Below are 18,307 nucleotides of genomic sequence, written 5' to 3'. Positions count from 1 at the left end.
TCAACGTAGCAAAACTACTTCCTGAAAGTACTTCCTGATTTTGTTTTTCAAGTAAAAAATATATATAATGTAAACAATAATGTAGTTAAATATGTAGGAGATATACGTTGGTATTATTGCAACGAACATAAAGAACGCGTTGGCTTCATACATTTCTAAACTAAAAATAACCATGGAGTGTCACGTGACGACATTGGACAGTAGTTCAAGATGGAGTCTGCGCCTTATTTTGTAGCTTTCCACCTACAGTAATAATATGGCAAATTATATCAGTGATTTTTAAAGTTCTGAGTTAGAGGAGTTCATTTTTCTTTGCTTCTCGTCAGTCTGTATGGGATTTGAATATAGGTCTTTGAAGAAAAGAGAGGTTATTTGCTAAACATCTGTCAACTGAAACATCTAGCTAGGTAGCAATCGGTTAAGTGTTTGGAATGTTCATAAACGTTCTATTAATTCGGAGATCGATATGACGCTGAGAGAGTTAAAGGTTTGCCTTCTTGGGGTAAGACGATCTGATTTGTATTCATATAACTATCTGTTAATTCAGATTGAAGTATGTCAATTGACAGAAGCCACAGCAATGCTGCTAAAAGTTTTGTGCACCGTACTACCTAATATGTAGCTGACTGAACTCCCCTCCATGGCGAAGCAAGTTTCTGATGAACCACCAACGGAGTGGGGCAGAGACCAGTTCGTCAGAAACTCCCTTGACCGTGGAGTTTAGTCAGTTAGCTAATATTTAAATGACATGTCTCTATTTTACTCATCAGTGGTAGATTAGTAGTCCAGGCTAACGTTGATAAACATTGCATGTTTATGTATTGCACAAGTGTTGCGAAATATTTGCATCATAGTAGTAGGACTATTTCTTCTTCTTGAACCAATGGGGTATTCTCTTTACATAATGATGTCATCCTGACGATGAGTAAAGGTCTGTGTGGTCTTGGCAGTAACCGAGTATGGATAAATTCTAACATTCACTAAACTCCTTTCCCCTGTGATTCTTCAGGACACTGGGGTTGGAAAGTCAAGCATTGTTTGGAGGTTTGTGGAGGACAACTTTGACCCAAACATTAATCCAACTATTGGGTAAGTTATATAGTCTTTCACCCACTGTAAATATTCTGGAAAGATGATTGCCTATCCTGCAAGGTCCAACTGAAATTTGACTTACACTTTTAAACCCAACCGCTCTGGAAAAAATACACACATACAGTACATACACAGGTTTTGGAGAGGTGGGGGGCTGCCACACTAGGTGCCCAGGGAGCTGTTGTGGGAAGTTAAGTGCCTTGCTTAAGGGTGCAATGGCATGTAGGATTTGAACTGGCAACCCTCCGGTTGCTGGCTCGCATCTCTAACCTGCCCCTTACTGTACTGTACTGCCTGCCAATGCATTGAGTAATACATTTAGAAAAATGCATGCACTTATTGGGAGTTGATGTATGTGGAGGAGGAGGCGTTCTGTTCATGCTACATTCTCAGTGACGTCATCCCAGTCTAATTAATTTATAGCCTGGCCCCAGATCTGTTTCTGCTATCATGTCAACTCATGACAGTGAGAGGCAAGGAGTTGACATGATCGCACAAACAGATCTGGGACCAGGCTAATCATTTCATTACAGGCTAATCAATGTATCACTTCTGTACTTTTTTTGTAATGTGGTAAAAGGGTGAGCCTTATTGTACACTCAACAAAAATATAAACACAACATGCAACAATTTCAACGATCTTACTGATTTACAGTTCATAAGGAAATCAGTCAATTCAAATAAATAAATCAGGCCCTAATCTATGGATTACACATGACTGGGAATACTCATATGCATCTGTTGGTAACAGATACCTTTTAAAAAGAAATAGGGGCGTGGATCAGAAAACCAGTCAGTATCTGGTGTGACCATCGTTTACCTCATGCAGCGTGACACATCTCCTTCGCATAGAGTTTATCAGGTTGTTGATTTTGGCCTGTGGAATGTTGTCCCACTCCTCTTCAATGGCTGTGCGAAGTTGCTGGATATTGGCGGGAAGGGGAACACGCTGTCATACACTTCGATCCAGAGCATCCCAAACATGTTCAATGGGTGACATGTCTGGTGAGTATGCAGGCCATGGAAGAAATGGGACATTTTCAGCTTCCAGGAATTGCGTACAGATCCTTGCCACATGGGGCTGTGTATTATCATGCGAAACATGAGGTGATGAATGGCGCTACAATGGGCCTCAGGATCTTGTCATGGTATCTCTGTGCATTTAAATTGCCATTGATAAAATGCAATTGTGTTTGTTGCTCATAGCTTATGCCTACCCATACCATACCGCCACCATGGGGCACTCTGTTCACAATGTTGTTATCAGCAAACTGCTCGCCCACAGGACGCCATACAAGTTGTCTGCCATCTACCCGGTACAGATGAAACCAGGATTCATCCATGAAGAGCACACTTTTCCAGCGTGCCAGTGACCATCGAAGGTGAGCATTTGCCCACTGAAGTTGGTTACGACGCAGAACTGCAGTCAGGTCAAGACCCTTGTGAGGATGATGAGTACGCAGATGAGCTTCCCTGAGACGGTTTCTGACAGTTTGTGCAGAAATTATTACATTGTGCAAACCCAAAGTTTCATCAGTTGTCCGGGTGGCTGGTCTCCGATGTGGAGGTCCTGAGCTGTCATGGTTACACGTGGTCTGCGGTTATGAGGCTGGTAGGACGTACTGCCAAATTATTTAAAATTACGTTGGAGGAGGCTTATGGTAGAGTAATTAACATTACATTATCTGGCAACATCTCTGGTGGACATTCCTGCAGTCAGCATGCCAATTGCACACTCCCTCAACTTGAGACATCTGTGGCATTGTGTTGTGTAACTTGTGCACTTGTGTAATTATCATGCTGTTTAATCAGCTTCTTAATATACCACACCTGTCAGGTGGATGGATTATCTTGACAAACGAGAAATGCTCTAACAGGGAAGTAAACAAATGTGTGCACAACATTTGCGAGAAATAAGCTTTTAGTGCATATGTACAATTTTATTTCAGCTCATGAAACATGGCATCAACACTTACATGTTGCATTTTATATTTTTGTTCAGTGTAATAAACTAGTGGTTCCCAACTCCGGTCCCCGAGTACCCCCACAGTACAAATTTTGTATGTAGCCCCGGACAAGAACTCCTGATTCAACTTGTCAACTTATCATCAAGCCCTCTTGAGTTGAATCAGGTACTGTATATTTGTCTGGGGCTACAACATGTGCTGTTAGGGGTAGTCAAGGACTGGAGTTGGGAAACACTGTTTTAAACCGTGTTAATATTATTTTGAAATGTGACTCGAATTGTATGGTTGTGTTTTTGTTTTCCAGGGCATCCTTCATGACAAAGACGGTGCAGTATCAAAATGAGCTTCACAAATTTCTCATCTGGGACACTGCAGGGCAAGAGAGAGTTAGTAATCTATCTTTTACAATATATTTTCCTCCAGATGAAGTGGTCCCTGTTAGACATAGGCCTTGTTTGAATAAAAATGCATCCTTCATTCCTCACTTCATTGAGGTAGCCTAATTACTGATCTCACATGATAGGTAAAATCAACATATTGGAAGTATTGCTCTCACTGACCTATCCAATCCGATAAGAGATTACATCAAGAAAGAAAGGAAGGAAAAAAAGAACACATTTCTAAGGAATTTGACCAGGGCCATAGAGGTCTATGTTAGGGCTCCCGAGTGGCTCATCGGTGCAATATGCAACACTACAGTCCCTGATTCGAATCCAGGCTGAATCACATCCGTCCGTGATTGAGAGTCCCGTAGGACGGTGCACAATCAGCCCAGCGTCGTCCAGGGTAGGCCGTCATTGTAAATAAGAATTTGTTCTTACCTGACTTGCCTAGTTAAATAAATACAACATATGTTGAAGGCAAATACTCGCAAGTGCAGTATGTCATTGTACCTGATAGGGGGCGATATTTAGCTTACATTTAGCTGCCCCCACCAAAACATCCCCAGCGCTCTCATGCCTGCAGTCATTTCATAAGGCCCTTTCCTGTAGTTGAGTGGTAGGTTATGCTATCATGATTTGTGCATTCTCAAGATCACTGCTCTCTGATTAATATACTAGATTATATAGAAATGTTCTAGCAACTTCTCTTTCCTCTCTCTCTCTTACCACAGCAAAAGTTTCACTTTCAGCTATTAGTGACGGGGAAACATCGATACTGTTTCATATTTCAATATTATTTTTGGAGGGTATTATATAGATATTTTGACTCCAGGTATCGATTTGTAAAGTTGCGTTTTGTAAACTAGCGCTAGTCGGCTGTACCTGTGCCAAACCTCTGGTATTTTTAATCCTCGAGCTTGTTCTCCATTTTATTTTTAAATAGTAAACCGCTAGCATATTTTTCAGTACTTTTATTTTCATGACTGATCAAAACTAATTTTCTCATGGCTCTCTCTTGTCCCTCTCCAGCAGACATATAATGAGCAATATGTTTGGAACATCAAATCGCAATATCGAGTTGCAATACATATCATATCGACACCGAAGTATCAAGATAATACCGGATCGTGAGGTCCCTGGTAATTCCCAGCTCTATCATCTCTGTGTACTGTGTCATTGGAGTGCACTCCACATTATGCTAAATCATGTCTTCCATGTGCATCGTCCTTTGAACAGTCAAGACAAGTGGCTCATCAGCAGTCATAACGTGAGAGGCGAAAGTCTAGGGGCCACTCGCAACATGATCTGCTGTGATGTTAAATCTGGAATGCCTTGTAGCCCACACAGACAGACGACTGAAATAGATTATCTTTCAAAAGATGCACCACATGAGTAATATAACACGGTGTAGAAATGTATCATACATGTACACTAATATACAACGAATGCAGATCTGGAACCAGGTTAATATACAACAACTAGTCTGGCTCTGGATGGGTTTGTGCCGTATTGCCAACTTTCTATGGTCGTTATCGTAACAAACATGACGTTTGGCATGCCGTATACGGTGGTGAGATAATGGTCTGTTCCTCTGTGTTGTGTTCTGGAGAGGGGTGGTGAGATAAAACAGCGTTTTTTTCTCCTGTTCTTTGAGCTTGTCCGGGGGCGTGGCCTTAAACGCTTAAATTAGATTTTCCCTTAAGATAGGACACTGTCTCTGCCTGCTCCCTGGTTCCAACTGATCGACAGCCACTCTCCCTGCCAGCTCTCCTGCTCTCTCTCTGCATAGGTATATTCAGGGTAGTGGTGAAGGCCACACCATATTGCTGAGGCGTTCAGATCTACTCAGAGGGTAGAGCCAAAAGGAAGGGGTAGGAAACGATTTGGGACTCTCTCGCACACACTCACTCCATCTCTCCCAGTCTACCTAGTGTTCCACGGCTGTGAGCGAGAAGATGGGAACAGTTCTGGCCTGCTTCACTGTTGTTTTCCTTCATTGTAATCTGCAGCTGCCTTGTTTCGAAGCTGATCGCCTCTGGAGAAGTTGTGGTCATCAGACCCAGTTTGTGTAATTAACAGAATTGGAGTTTGGTTGAGAGATTTAGTAGAAGCCGGTGGAATGAGAGAGAGCTGTGATTAGGCTTCTACACAACCTCTGATGGCCTGGAGGGTGCATCATCTTATCTGTGCTTGTCAACACCCCTGTCCAGAGACCTCCCATCTCACCATGCTGCTGTACAGAGAAGAAGCTGGGTTTCCCCTTTGCTCTCTGCATTCACCGGCATGGACGGGCACCTTTCATTGGGTGCCAGGCTCATAATTTCAGTAATTAATCTGCACACGTTTAGCAAAATAAGGGGCGCTTTTTTTCTCTTTTTTTTTTTTACAGCTCCGATGTCTGGGCCCGTATCCACAAAGCCTCTCGAAGTAGGAGCGCTGATTCAGGGCAGTTTCACCTTTTCTATCATAATGAAATAACATTATATGGACAGGTTGGGATCTGATCCTAGATCAGCACTCCTACTTTGAGATGCGTTGTGGATTCTAGCCGTCACTGTGAAAATGCTCTCTGGATACACTTTGGAAGGGGACCACACAAGACTGGCTGTACTGCGTCTAGCTACACATCGCTAGCCAGTCAGACAGGCAGCATCCCTTTCCGCCATCTGCCAAGTATCCCAAGTTGGACTCCCTCCGGTAGTCTCGGGGCCAGTAACAACTATAATTGCAAGGAATGTGTGCTTTTCCTGAGGTAACCGTGTCATTCCAAGCTGGGATAGTTTATTCCTTTTTATCGTAAAGGAAAATGAGAATTGGCCCAGGTCGTGCCAAGTCAATGTTTGACTGGGATCACTCCTGTTTGTTTTAAAGCTAATCTCTTTATTTCATTAGCTAATAGATGACATGCCTATTATTCCTTTCATGGTTAAATATGCTAATTATGTTAGAAGATTTGTGTGGTAGATTATCCTAAGATGTAGGAGGACCTAGCCTAAATGGTAGCCTAACTTATGACAGGTGTGTTATCTTTCACTTGTCTGTTGCAGCTTTTTTTTGCTTCATGCAGTAGATGGTCTGAATACCATTCATTGTTACTTCTCAGTATACGTGATAACAATCATACCAAATTTAACATATGCTGCATGCCCTTTCAACAATATCAAAATACTTGTGTTCACCTAATTTGAAAGAGTGAGTCTGAAATTGATTGTGAATGAAGATACTTTTCTGCAGGTAATTTAGGCTATAGCCTGCACATTTTAGAGATATGGGAATTGGATTTGGTATTTGGACAAGAATGATTTAGGTTCGCATTTGCTGACAGCAGCCAGGTAAATTAAACCAAAGTATGGATCACTGTCTCTCCTTGTCCAATAGTTAGGTGACCTATCCTTTTCAAGCTTGACAACAGGTTAAAAACAGTAATTGTCAAGACCTTTTGTATTTACCCATCCAGTGTAAGGAAAGGTCTGAAATATGCATTTGATTTAGAGTTCTATGAACACAGGCATATTCTAATTGCGTTGGCACTTTCAAGCCAGAACTCATAAGCTTTTGGAAAATATTATACCAGAAGAAATGTGGAACTGGCAAACATCAGGCAACTTCTCCCCCCCCCCCCCCCCCCCCCCCCAACAATGGAATGGGAAATGCTGTAAGCTCAGCTTGTTTTTATTATGCAGGGTTTTGTGATCTACTGGGTGAAGACCAAATGTATAGTTCTCCATTAATATTAAATGGCTAACTGCTTTTGACACATTGTGCTCCTCTTTATCCTGATGCTTACCACATGTGAGTCCTCGGTGGAAAGGCTTGCCATACTTCCATGTAACAAAAGCCACTTGGCATATAGGCTTGGAACAGAATTCCTTTTGGGGTTTTCAAAAAGGTCCATCGTTTCTCTTTGCCTAGTTTTACCCCTCCATTTTGAGTTGGTTGTTTTATCTCATAACACGTTCAGGTAAAACGGAAAGTGAAGTTATGTAACGGTGACGAAATGTAACCGTATACGGCTTAATAAAGATTGGGTAGTTTGTGACTGTGTAATGTTTTGGAAACGGGCGGTAGAACAGATTGCAATGCTATTTTGGTAGCCTTTGATTTTCTCATGGATGTTCTCTATAAACAATTACGAGTGATCTAGATACACAATCCTTGAAGATGAGCCAAAAAATGTCCGGGACTGTTTCTTTAAAGCATAGCATCTCTTAGGATACGTCATGTACTCTTACTTTAATTATGATCTACAGTACCACATGCATACATGGCCCCTTGTCCTCACTATAACAGTGCAACCGGTTTGGCTGTAGATAAATCCCTGTTGAAAGCTTTAGAAAACCAACTATCTTCTCTGTCCAGAGGGACAGCCTCTTTATCTGAAGAATGGTTGCAGTCCATTACTCACTGTGCTCTTTCTCCACTTCTCTCTGCTTTCCCATAGTTCCGTGCGTTGGCGCCAATGTACTACAGAGGCTCTGCGGCAGCCATCATTGTTTATGACATCACTAAAGAGGTAAACTATTCCCTCGTTTCCCTCTGGTAACATGCTGTGATATGACATTTGTTTAGTTCTATTTCTCCTCAAATGTTTAAAAGGACACTGCACCACTCTTTTCCATATCATTCCTGTGATGTCATTTGCAAAATAATTAAGTGATTTTCAAAAGCTACGAGTTTTGGCTCTGCATCACAGATTTATTTTTCAAGATGACCCCCGACCTTTTCTTATATTTTTTACCACAGAAAAAAAATCTCTAAATAGATTGACCTTTTGCAAAATACAGGTATCCATGCACAGAATGCTGCTGTCAACTGTAGGCAACTATTGGGGCCCACTGGTCACTGAGTCAAATGTAGGCATGTTCAGTAAACCTCTGATACTGGCCACTCTCACATTCCATGTGGAGAGAGGCACACTCATTTGTCTCCATGTCATGTTTACATCTCCTATGTTTCATAAATGTTTAAACCGCACACTCCCACACAGTCATGCGTTGCATAACATTTTCTCAAACGCAGACATCTTACAATATAAGATGTTTACTAGGCCTATATACTGTATGCTATAAAGTTAGTAAGAATGGCTCGAACCGTTGTTTCTCAGGACTCGTTCCAGACGTTGAAGAACTGGGTGAAGGAGCTTCGTCAGCACGGCCCGCCCAACATCGTGGTAGCCATCGCTGGCAACAAGTGTGACCTGTCCGATGCCAGGTAAATAAATCCCTCATGTCCCCCAGGAAGACATGGGTTACGTCCCAAATGGCACCATATTCCATATATAGTGCACTACTTTGGTCCAGATCAAAAGTAGTGCACTATATAGGGAACAGGGTGTCATTTTGGACACAGACATTGGTTTATTGTTACAAATCAGCAGCATGGCTTCCATACTCTCATTTTACCAGACGAATCGCTGAATTGTTGACACGAGATTTGCTTGTGCTACGTTTTCTAATGAAAGTTGAAGGACTCGTCCACGCTTTGTTTGGCAAGGGACGTCATCGTCCGAGCCAAGCGTATATCTTGAAACTTTCGGCTCCAACAATTTGAACGTACAGAGGAACGGTAACAAGCGGCCGATACAGCTCTCTGCTATCTAATGTCACTCAAACATGCTGGTTTTAGATGAGAGGACTTTAGCTACTAGAGTAGCTTAATTTGCATTGAAGCAATGGAGAGAACTGATGCTTGAAAATCGATGACATTTTTTCCCCGTCTACCATCCATTAATATTAGTCAGTTGTTAGAAATGACTGTGCATGGAAATGTTATACAGCACAGGTCTGGTTCAAAAATAGAAACATGGATATGCTATTGTTTGCAGTCAGGAGTGGACTCCCGTGGAAACTGCTTATGAAGCTTGTTCGCCTCCATATAGTCCATTGTACTAAGATGAGCATTAGCTGGATTGAATGACAGAACAGTAGCACTGGGGGAAGCATCATGCGACACAAGAAGTCTAGAAGAGATGAGCACTGCGATACTGGTGGGGTGGTGCCACCTTGAGTCCCTTTTCGTCTCCCTGTTGGGTTCGTCTCATGTTTGAAGGGGTGTGTCCTCGTGCCTCCTCTTCCTCATCTGCGCTGATGTGAAACAACTGGACTGGTTGACGTGAATTCTTGGCTCACGTCCACCATATTGCTCTGGCCTATCCTGCACCTCTCCCCAGTATTGAGCTGCACCCATAGAAATCCCCATAAATCCCCATTTAAAAAGCTGTCTGTTTAAGCTAGAGATATTTGTTTTTGCATTGGATGTGTCTCAAGAGTGTGCAAAGCACTGGGTGGCTACTTTGAAGAATCTCAAATATAAAATATATTTTGATTTGTTTAACACTTTTTGTTTACTACATGATGTGTTATTTCATAGTTTTGATGTCTTCACTACTATTCTACAATGTAGAAAATAGTAAAAATAAAGAAAAACCCTTGAATGAATACCGTAGGTGTCCAAACTTTTGACCGGTACTGTATATCAAACCTTTTTGAATGTACTCGGAGGACCTTTTATTAGCATATGGAGTCTGTTTTAAATGTTTCCTGGTCTTTCTTATATCTCTCAGATAAAGGACATTGGAATTTTGGGGGGGACTATCTGTTGTTCCATGTAGTGAATCTGTTATTCAATGCGTTCGAATGGGCTAATAATGGCAGCAAGACACCAAAAATATTTTGTATATTTTTTTTTGATACTTCGAGTGGTCTTAAAATTCTAAATCGAATAGCTAAATGATCCTTGTTATGATCTTCTTAAAACAATTGCACATAGCTTAGTAGAACCTCCTTCCCCGGCTTAGTCTGTTACTGGTTAAGACTTGAACACACCCGTGTCTTTATAGGGAGGTCTCGGAGAAAGATGCCAAGGACTATGCTGACTCCATCCACGCCATCTTTGTGGAGACTAGCGCCAAGAACGCCATTAACATCAATGAGGTCTTTATAGAGATAAGTAAGTGTTTTTTTTTTTTTCTTCACTAGCTTTTGGGGGCATCCAATCTTTTAGGCCAAATGTATGCTTTATGGCATACCACGTTTATTACTAGTGGTGTACAATGGCTGAAATTGTCCTTGTTTATTTAAGTGTACCAAGCAATATAGTGTGAGCTTCTGCTGATGTTCCTATTTTAACCAATGGTTTCTGGGTGTAACGTTGTTTTTTTGTCCCTCTTGCACATTTTGTTCCCGCTTGCAGGTCAACGGATCCCTGTCCTAGATGCAGGGGGAGGGGCTGCAGGGAATGGCTTCAAACTGCGCCGGCGGCCCTCAGAGACCCGGACCCGGACCTGCTGCTGATGCTGCCAGTGAACCCTGACCTTAGTCCCACATTGACCCTTGACCCCTGACCCTTCTCTGCTTGCGGCCTCCATAATCCCCCCCTAACCACAGACCTGCGTCATAGAGACCTGGGAGCTGCAAATGCCACTCCTCCATTAGGAAACCCTGATTCCTACCGCCATTGCATCCTGCATCTAATGCTACACTGTAAAGAGAGAGCAGCTGAGCAAATTACAGTTCACTGGTATATATGACCATATCTCATCGTTCTATGCGGCTAACTTTGGCTTAGTTATTGTGAAGCTGTAGTCTTGTGTTTTTAATGCCTATCTGGAGCCCAAAAGGTTAAAATGAAGTCCACAGCCTTTAAAGGCGCTTTATTTGTTTGCATTTGTCATGCAGCAGAAGTCAGGGCATGTATTATTCTTGCGCTTAACCAAGCAGCACAGAGCTGTTGTGAAGGAAGTTGTCAAGGCAGTGAGTTTGTGTTTATGCAGGACCTCGCGCCCTCACCTACCGCCAACCAATCATGTCACTGCGGAGTTATACGGAGCCCTCTGTATTGTCACACAATTTGAGATGCGCACGGCGATGTGGTATGGAGCTGAATTGCGTCACACCATCCATACGGTTTATGGATGGTGTGCCTTTAGGTTCGCCAAGTAGGTCTATGGCAGCTATCCTTTAGGTTCGCCAAGTAGGTCTATGGCAGCTATCCTTTAGGTTCGCCAAGTAGGTTTATGGCAGCTATCCTTTAGGTTCGCCACGTAGGTCTATGGCAGCTATCCTTTAGGTTCGCCACGTAGGTCTATGGCAGCTATCCTTTAGGTTCGCCACGTAGGTCTATGGCAGCTATCCTTTAGGTTCGCCACGTAGGTCTATGGCAGCTATCCTTTAGGTTCGCCAAGTAGGTCTATGGCAGCTATCCTTTAGGTTCGCCAAGTAGGTCTATGGCAGCTATCCTTTAGGTTCGCCAAGTAGGTCTATGGCAGCTATCCTTTAGGTTCGCCAAGTAGGTCTATGGCAGCTATCCTTTAGGTTCGCCAAGTAGGTCTATGGCAGCTATCCTTTAGGTTCGCCAAGTAGGTCTATGGCAGCTATCCTTTAGGTTCGCCACGTAGGTCTATGGCAGCTATCCTTTAGGTTCGCCAAGTAGGTCTATGGCAGCTATCCTTTAGGTTCGCCAAGTAGGTCTATGGCAGCTATCCTTTAGGTTCGCCAAGTAGGTCTATGGCAGCTATCCTTTAGGTTCGCCACGTAGGTCTATGGCAGCTATCCTTTAGGTTCGCCACGTAGGTCTATGGCAGCTATCCTTTAGGTTCGCCAAGTAGGTCTATGGCAGCTATCCTTTAGGTTCGCCAAGTAGGTCTATGGCAGCTATCCTTTAGGTTCGCCAAGTAGGTCTATGGCAGCTATCCTTTAGGTTCGCCAAGTAGGTCTATGGCAGCTATCCTTTAGGTTCGCCAAGTAGGTCTATGGCAGCTATCCTTTAGGTTCGCCACGTAGGTCTATGGCAGCTATCCTTTAGGTTCGCCACGTAGGTCTATGGCAGCTATCCTTTAGGTTCGCCACGTAGGTCTATGGCAGCTATCCTTTAGGTTCGCCACGTAGGTCTATGGCAGCTATCCTTTAGGTTCGCCACGTAGGTCTATGGCAGCTATCCTTTAGGTTCGCCAAGTAGGTCTATGGCAGCTATCCTTTAGGTTCGCCAAGTAGGTCTATGGCAGCTATCCTTTAGGTTCGCCAAGTAGGTCTATGGCAGTCTCACCCCCCTCCTCGCTGTGTTCACTTCATCCTCCCGTATTCCAGATCTGTGGCTCGTCCAAGCCTATGGCACCAGATTCCTATATGGCTCTGGTCAAAAGTAGTCCACCTTATACACTGAGTGTACAAAACATTAAGAACACCTTCCTAATATTGAGTTGTCTGCCTCATTTCGTTGGTGCATGGACTCTACAAGGTGTCGAAAGCGTTTCACAGGGATGCTGGCCCATGTTGACTTCAATGCTTCCCACAGTTGTGTCAAGTTGGCTGGATGTCCTCTGGGTGGTGGACCGTTCTTGATACACACGGGAAACTGTTGAGCGTGAAAAACCCAGCAGCGTTGCAGTTCTTGATACAAACAGGTGCGCCTGGCACCTACTACCATACCGTGTTCAAAGGCACTTCAATCTTTTCTCTTGCCCATTCACCCTCTGAATGGCACACCACAGGAGGTTGGTGGCACCTCAATTGGGAAGAACAGGCTCGTGGTAATGACTGGAGCGGAATCAGTGGAATGGTATCATGTACATTAAACACATGGTTTCCAGGTCTTTGATGCCATTCCATTTGCTCCATTTCAGACATTATTATGAGCCATTTTCCCCTCAGCAGCCTCCACTGGGGCACACATAGACAATCCATGTCTCAAGGCTTAGAAATCCTTCTTTAACCTGTCTCCTCCCCTTCATCTACACTGATTAAAGTGGATTTAACAGGTGACATCAATAAGGGATCATAGCTTTCACCTGGTCATTCTCTGTCATGGAAAGAGCAAGTGTTCCTAATGATTTGTCCACTCAGTATAGGGAAATGAGGTACCATCTGAGAGGAATCCTACATCTGTCCTGTCCTTGAATCTTTTCTGCATGAATTGTCCTCGAGTGGTCCAAAGCCACAGCAGTTGCTATGGTTTTCCCAAGTTGTAAGAGCTCCCCTCCCTGCCTTTTTTATATGTCTTGTAATACTTCAGAAAAGTTTACACAGATTTTATTTCCGTTCTTATCTTGTAAACCTCTACACGGGTCATGGCATCATTGGATCTGCAGCATGCAGTGCTTCTTCTCTTGCAACAACCACGTGATCTATTTTCCAACAGGAGACTAAATGAATGTTCTATATGAATGTTCTATTTGAAGAGTTAAATTGTGCTAATGTAAAAGAAGTCATTGTTTTTTATTTGATTTTTCTTCCCAAATTTAAAAAGAAACATCCCCAACTCTAACTCTTGTGAACCAGGTAGATGAGTCAGAGGTGCATGATGGGAAGTGTAGTCTGTTTCTTTTTAATGACCCTCACACAGTGCTTTGCAGCACAGGGCCAAGGCAGGTGTTTGCCAAACCGTTTGAGAAACAGTAATGAAAATCCCTAATAGGAGTAATGTGCTCTTTTTTTGTCATTGTTTCTCCATTACAATTTCAGTGCTCGTCAATATCGTTGTGTCTCTCAGTGACTGCTTTAGCCTTGACACTTTGGAGGGAAAATGGGTTTGATAAAGGGGATGGTAACTTGGCTGGTTGATGGTTACCACCGAAAAGGAGTCATTTTATTGCTGTCTTCTACATTGAGAGGCCGTGTCTCTTAGAGGGCCAGGCTGTTTGAGTGCTGACAAGCCTGGCAGTCACCAAGTGTGCGGTTATGATAACTGCTCACGTTTTTTACACTTTAATAGTTGATCAAATGAGCCAATCGCTGAAATTCTGTAAATTAATTTCCCCGGAGTGCTTGGAGTATACTGCCAGCCAGCCCTTTTACAGTGTTCATTGCGTTTCAATGTTTTTGAAATTGCATTTTAACTGTTTGTGTTAGTTGGCAACCCCGTCCGTCTGCGATCTCTCACTTTTTTTTTTTTTTTTGTTATGACCGTTTTACAGGAGAGTGATTTTGTGAGGTCCTGCCAATTCTTTAATTGTCCCATAAAAAATAAAAAAAACATCGTTCTTTTCTCATTCCTTTACAGAATAAGCACTGGCTCGCACATCCAACATAGTTTTACTACCTGGCCAGAGATAAAAAAAAAAAAGGACCATATCTGGAAACTGGACTTGTTCTAAGTCAACAATCTTTAGATCTTTCTAAAGAAAAGGTTTCCCGCAGAGAACCAGGCACAGCTTTCCATTGACATGCTGACCCGCTGATGAACTGTGCTCTCTTTTCAATTCCAAATGATGTGCTCTACTCCGGGGACCTGTTTAATTCGTTCCCCTTGCTCCTTCTTTCTGCTGCTGGCTGCCTTCACTACGCTGTGAAGCAAGCAATTAAGGAAAGCTTGAATATGGTGTGGATCTGGAACACCTTCTCCAAAAATACAAAGAGAAACGATGAAGGAACCCTGAGCAATGTGTTCACTCTGTTGTCTTACATTGCTCCTTTGGGTAGTACAGTAATGTAAAGTGTCACATTTTAGTTCCGGACCTATTGCCATTTGACAGGCAATTTAGGGATAATGCCTAGCATAGAGCACTCCATGTAGTTGTTCCCCTTTCCTTTTGATTTCCTCCTAGTGTCTTTCCCTCTTGCCGAAAACACGTCAATGGGCCACATTTAACACCAGTTGAGGACTGGCCAGCCTGCCTCCAGTTGAGGACTGGCCAGCCTGCCTCCAGTTGAGGACTGGCCAGCCTGCCTCCAGCTGAGGACTGGCCAGCCTGCCTCCAGCTGAGGACTGGCCAGCCTGCCTCTGAATTGTCTGTCCTTTCTCGTAATGTGTGCATTTGTTCACTTCCTTTCATGGATTTAAAGGAAATGACTGGTTTCAGAAATATGATGGAAAAACTCTCTCTGTATACAGTGGACACCAATCGAACCCACCGCTTTTAAATGAGCGGGGAGGAGTACACAATTGCACACTTTAAGGGATAGGAGGAATAATTGTGTTTCAGGGTGGGTCTCTTGAGGTGAAGTTGTCTTAAAGGGGCTTTTGTCCTTTCCATTATAATCAGTGCTGATGGGGAGGCGTGTTAATAGCAGGGTTGACTGTAATTTTCTTCAGGATTATTATTTTTTTAACAACCATCTCAGTGCAATAATTGTCTTTATGGCAAGAATCTTTAGGGATTGAGAAGATCTACTTTCAAGTTTTATTGTCACATGCACAAGTACAGTGAGATGCTTGACTTGCACGCTCTACCCAACAGTGCAGTAATCAATATCAAAATAGTATAACTCATTTTTTGTATGTATGTGTGTGTATATACTGAACAAAAAATATAAACGCAATGATTTTACTGAGTTACAGTTCATAAGGAAATCAGTCAATTGAAATAAATTAATTTGGCTCTAATCTATGGATTTCACATGACTGGTTAGGGACACAGCCATGGATGAGTCTGGGAGGGCATAGGCCCACCCACTTGGGAACCAGGTCCAGCCAATCGGAGTGAGTTTTTATTTTTTCCCACAAAAGTGCTTTGTTGCAGACAGAAAGGACCTGGGCTGGCGTGGTTACACGTGGTCTGTGGTTGTGAGGCCGGTTGGACGTACTGCCAAATTCACTAAAATGAAGGAGGCGGCATATGGTACTGAAATTAACATTAAATTATCTGGCAACAGCTCTGGTGGATATCCCCGCAGTTAGCATGCCAATTGCAAGCTCCCTCAATTTGAGAAATCTGTGGCATTGTGTTGTGACAAAACTGCACCTTTTAGTGGCCTTTTGACCCCAGAACAAGTTGCACTTGTGTAATGATAATGCTGTTTAATCAGCTTCTTGATATGCCACGCCTGTCAGGTGTATGGATTATCTTAGCAAATGAGAAATGCTCACTAACAGGAATGTAGACAAATTTCTGCACAAAATTTAAGATATAAACTTTTAGTGTGTATGGAAAGTCTGGGATCTTTTATTTCAGCTCATGAAACATGGGAACAATACTTTACATGTTGCGTTTATATTTTTGTTCAGTGTAATTAAGAAAACACATGGCCAGGGGTTAGAAGCTGATGCTGAGTCTGTTTGAGCCTTGATGCACCAGTATCATCTTCTGTCACCGCCTGGCATGTACTTCCTGGATGGCTGGGAGCTCACCCGCAATGATGAGCTGGAACTGTCCGTACCACCCTCTGTAGGGCCTTCCGGTTGAGGGCGGTGTAGTTGCTATATCAGACGGTGATACAACCAGTCAGGATGTTCTCGATGGAGGAACTTGAAGCTCTTGACCCTCTTCACTGCAGCCCCATTGATGGGGCCCCTCTTTCCTGAATTCTAAGATCAGCTCATTGGTCTTGCTGACATTTAGGGAGAGGTTGTCGTGCTGACCTCTTCCCTGTAGGGTTTCCCAAATGCGGTCCTCGGGACCCCAAGGGGTGCAAGTTTTTTTGTTTTTTTCCCTGATTTAGTTGATTATTTTAATAATCAAGTTTTGATCATTTCAATCAGCTGTGTAGTGTTAGGGCAAAAACCAAAACTTGCAACCCTTGGGGTCCTGAGGACCGAGTTTGGGAAGCGCTGCTGTAGGCTGTCTCATCATCATTGGTGATCAGGCAGACTACCGTTGTGTCGTTAGCAAACTTGATGATGGAGTTGGAGACGAGCAATGAGTACAGGAGGGGGCTAAGCACACACAGTTGGGGGGGGGGGGGGGCTGTGTTGAGGGTCAGCTTGTTGGGTGTGTTGTTGCCTACCCTCACCACCTGATGTCGGTCTGTCAGGAAGTTCAGGATCCAGTTGCATAGGGAGGTGTTCAGTCCCAGGGTCCTGAGCTTGGTGACGAGCTATATGCTTACATGTTACTTTTAGTGATTGATTACGTTTTGAGCTTCTGATCATCAATTATTCAAAAGGCCTTTTAAAAATACAATGTTTATGGTTGTGACGTTTTTAAGTGTTCCTCAATGATTTCCACTTGAAATGATATCGTAGTTAGCCAGGACAGTGCATTTATTAAAAAGGGAAATGTATTTCTGGTACTTTACAACTGAACTTTCAGATGAAATATTTGTGTACCTTTTAGGTATTATTGCTGATTATTTTGCCGCGATTGTAATTGCCATTTTTTCTGCAGCAAACCAATCTGAAAAAATATTAACCAGACAAGTCCCAATACATCTTGTAATGTTTGAGTAAATCAACTTCTTTCATAGCCTATGTAATGGCATTGCATCATATGCCTTTGTATTCCAGCAATCATTATTTTACAGTATGACTTTTTATTTTGCTCTCTCTTTGTAGAAGATGAGGCAGCTTCTTCTCTGACATTTAAAATGTAATTTCAATAACACACATCACAATTGCATTGCTCACATTTGTTCTAATGCTTAGCAGTTGGAAATGTAGATATTTGTAACATAAATAACAACAGTGTAATGTCTAAGTGTTACTGATTTATGTCTGGTGTGTGACAAGATAAAGTTACTGAATTTGACATATGATATGCGGCATTAGAGTGCTAAGGGCCTATCATAGAAAGACAACCAGTTGCATTAATAATTTTTGGGAAAAATACCAACAGTCTTAGGCTGGTCCTGAGAATGTGTTGCTGCAAAATCTATTTGAATTGTCTTATGTAGATGCGACCAAACATGCGCACAAATCAATGACTATTTAGCCTGTAAGGTTGAATATAATGTATGTTACATTGTCTGAGATGCTAGACCAGGCATAGATCTACACATGTATAGTAACTCCACCACTACTTTGTCATATTTAGCTTTCATACTTGTCATAATGACTGTAAACGATAACAAAAAAAGAGTCTGAAACATGTTAGCATTGTTTGTTGAATGTCTAAAAGGGAATTGTCAAGCAGTTTACTAATAAATAAAAAAATATTGAAGGAATGTGTGGTGTGTGTGTGGGATACTGTGTGCTGGGCTGGGCTGTGAATACCTC

The 18,307-nt window shown here is 42.7% G+C and overlaps 1 protein-coding gene across 1 annotated transcript; it reads left to right on the top strand.

Annotated features, from left to right (window-relative positions):
- The first annotated feature begins 176 nt into the window (after positions 1 to 176).
- On the top strand, positions 177 to 18,255 carry LOC129815726 (ras-related protein Rab-22A-like). Its single transcript, XM_055869793.1, has 7 exons — positions 177 to 502; positions 1,010 to 1,089; positions 3,364 to 3,445; positions 7,884 to 7,955; positions 8,547 to 8,653; positions 10,281 to 10,390; positions 10,634 to 18,255. Exons 1-7 carry the CDS (start codon positions 467 to 469, stop codon positions 10,732 to 10,734), a joined length of 588 nt encoding a protein of 195 aa, XP_055725768.1. The 5' UTR covers positions 177 to 466; the 3' UTR covers positions 10,735 to 18,255.
- Positions 18,256 to 18,307: the final 52 nt, after the last annotated feature.

This window comes from Salvelinus fontinalis, chromosome 18 (genome assembly GCF_029448725.1).
Source record: "Salvelinus fontinalis isolate EN_2023a chromosome 18, ASM2944872v1, whole genome shotgun sequence".
NCBI classification, from domain to species: domain Eukaryota; kingdom Metazoa; phylum Chordata; class Actinopteri; order Salmoniformes; family Salmonidae; genus Salvelinus; species Salvelinus fontinalis.
This window is presented reverse-complemented; position numbering and strand designations above follow the sequence as displayed.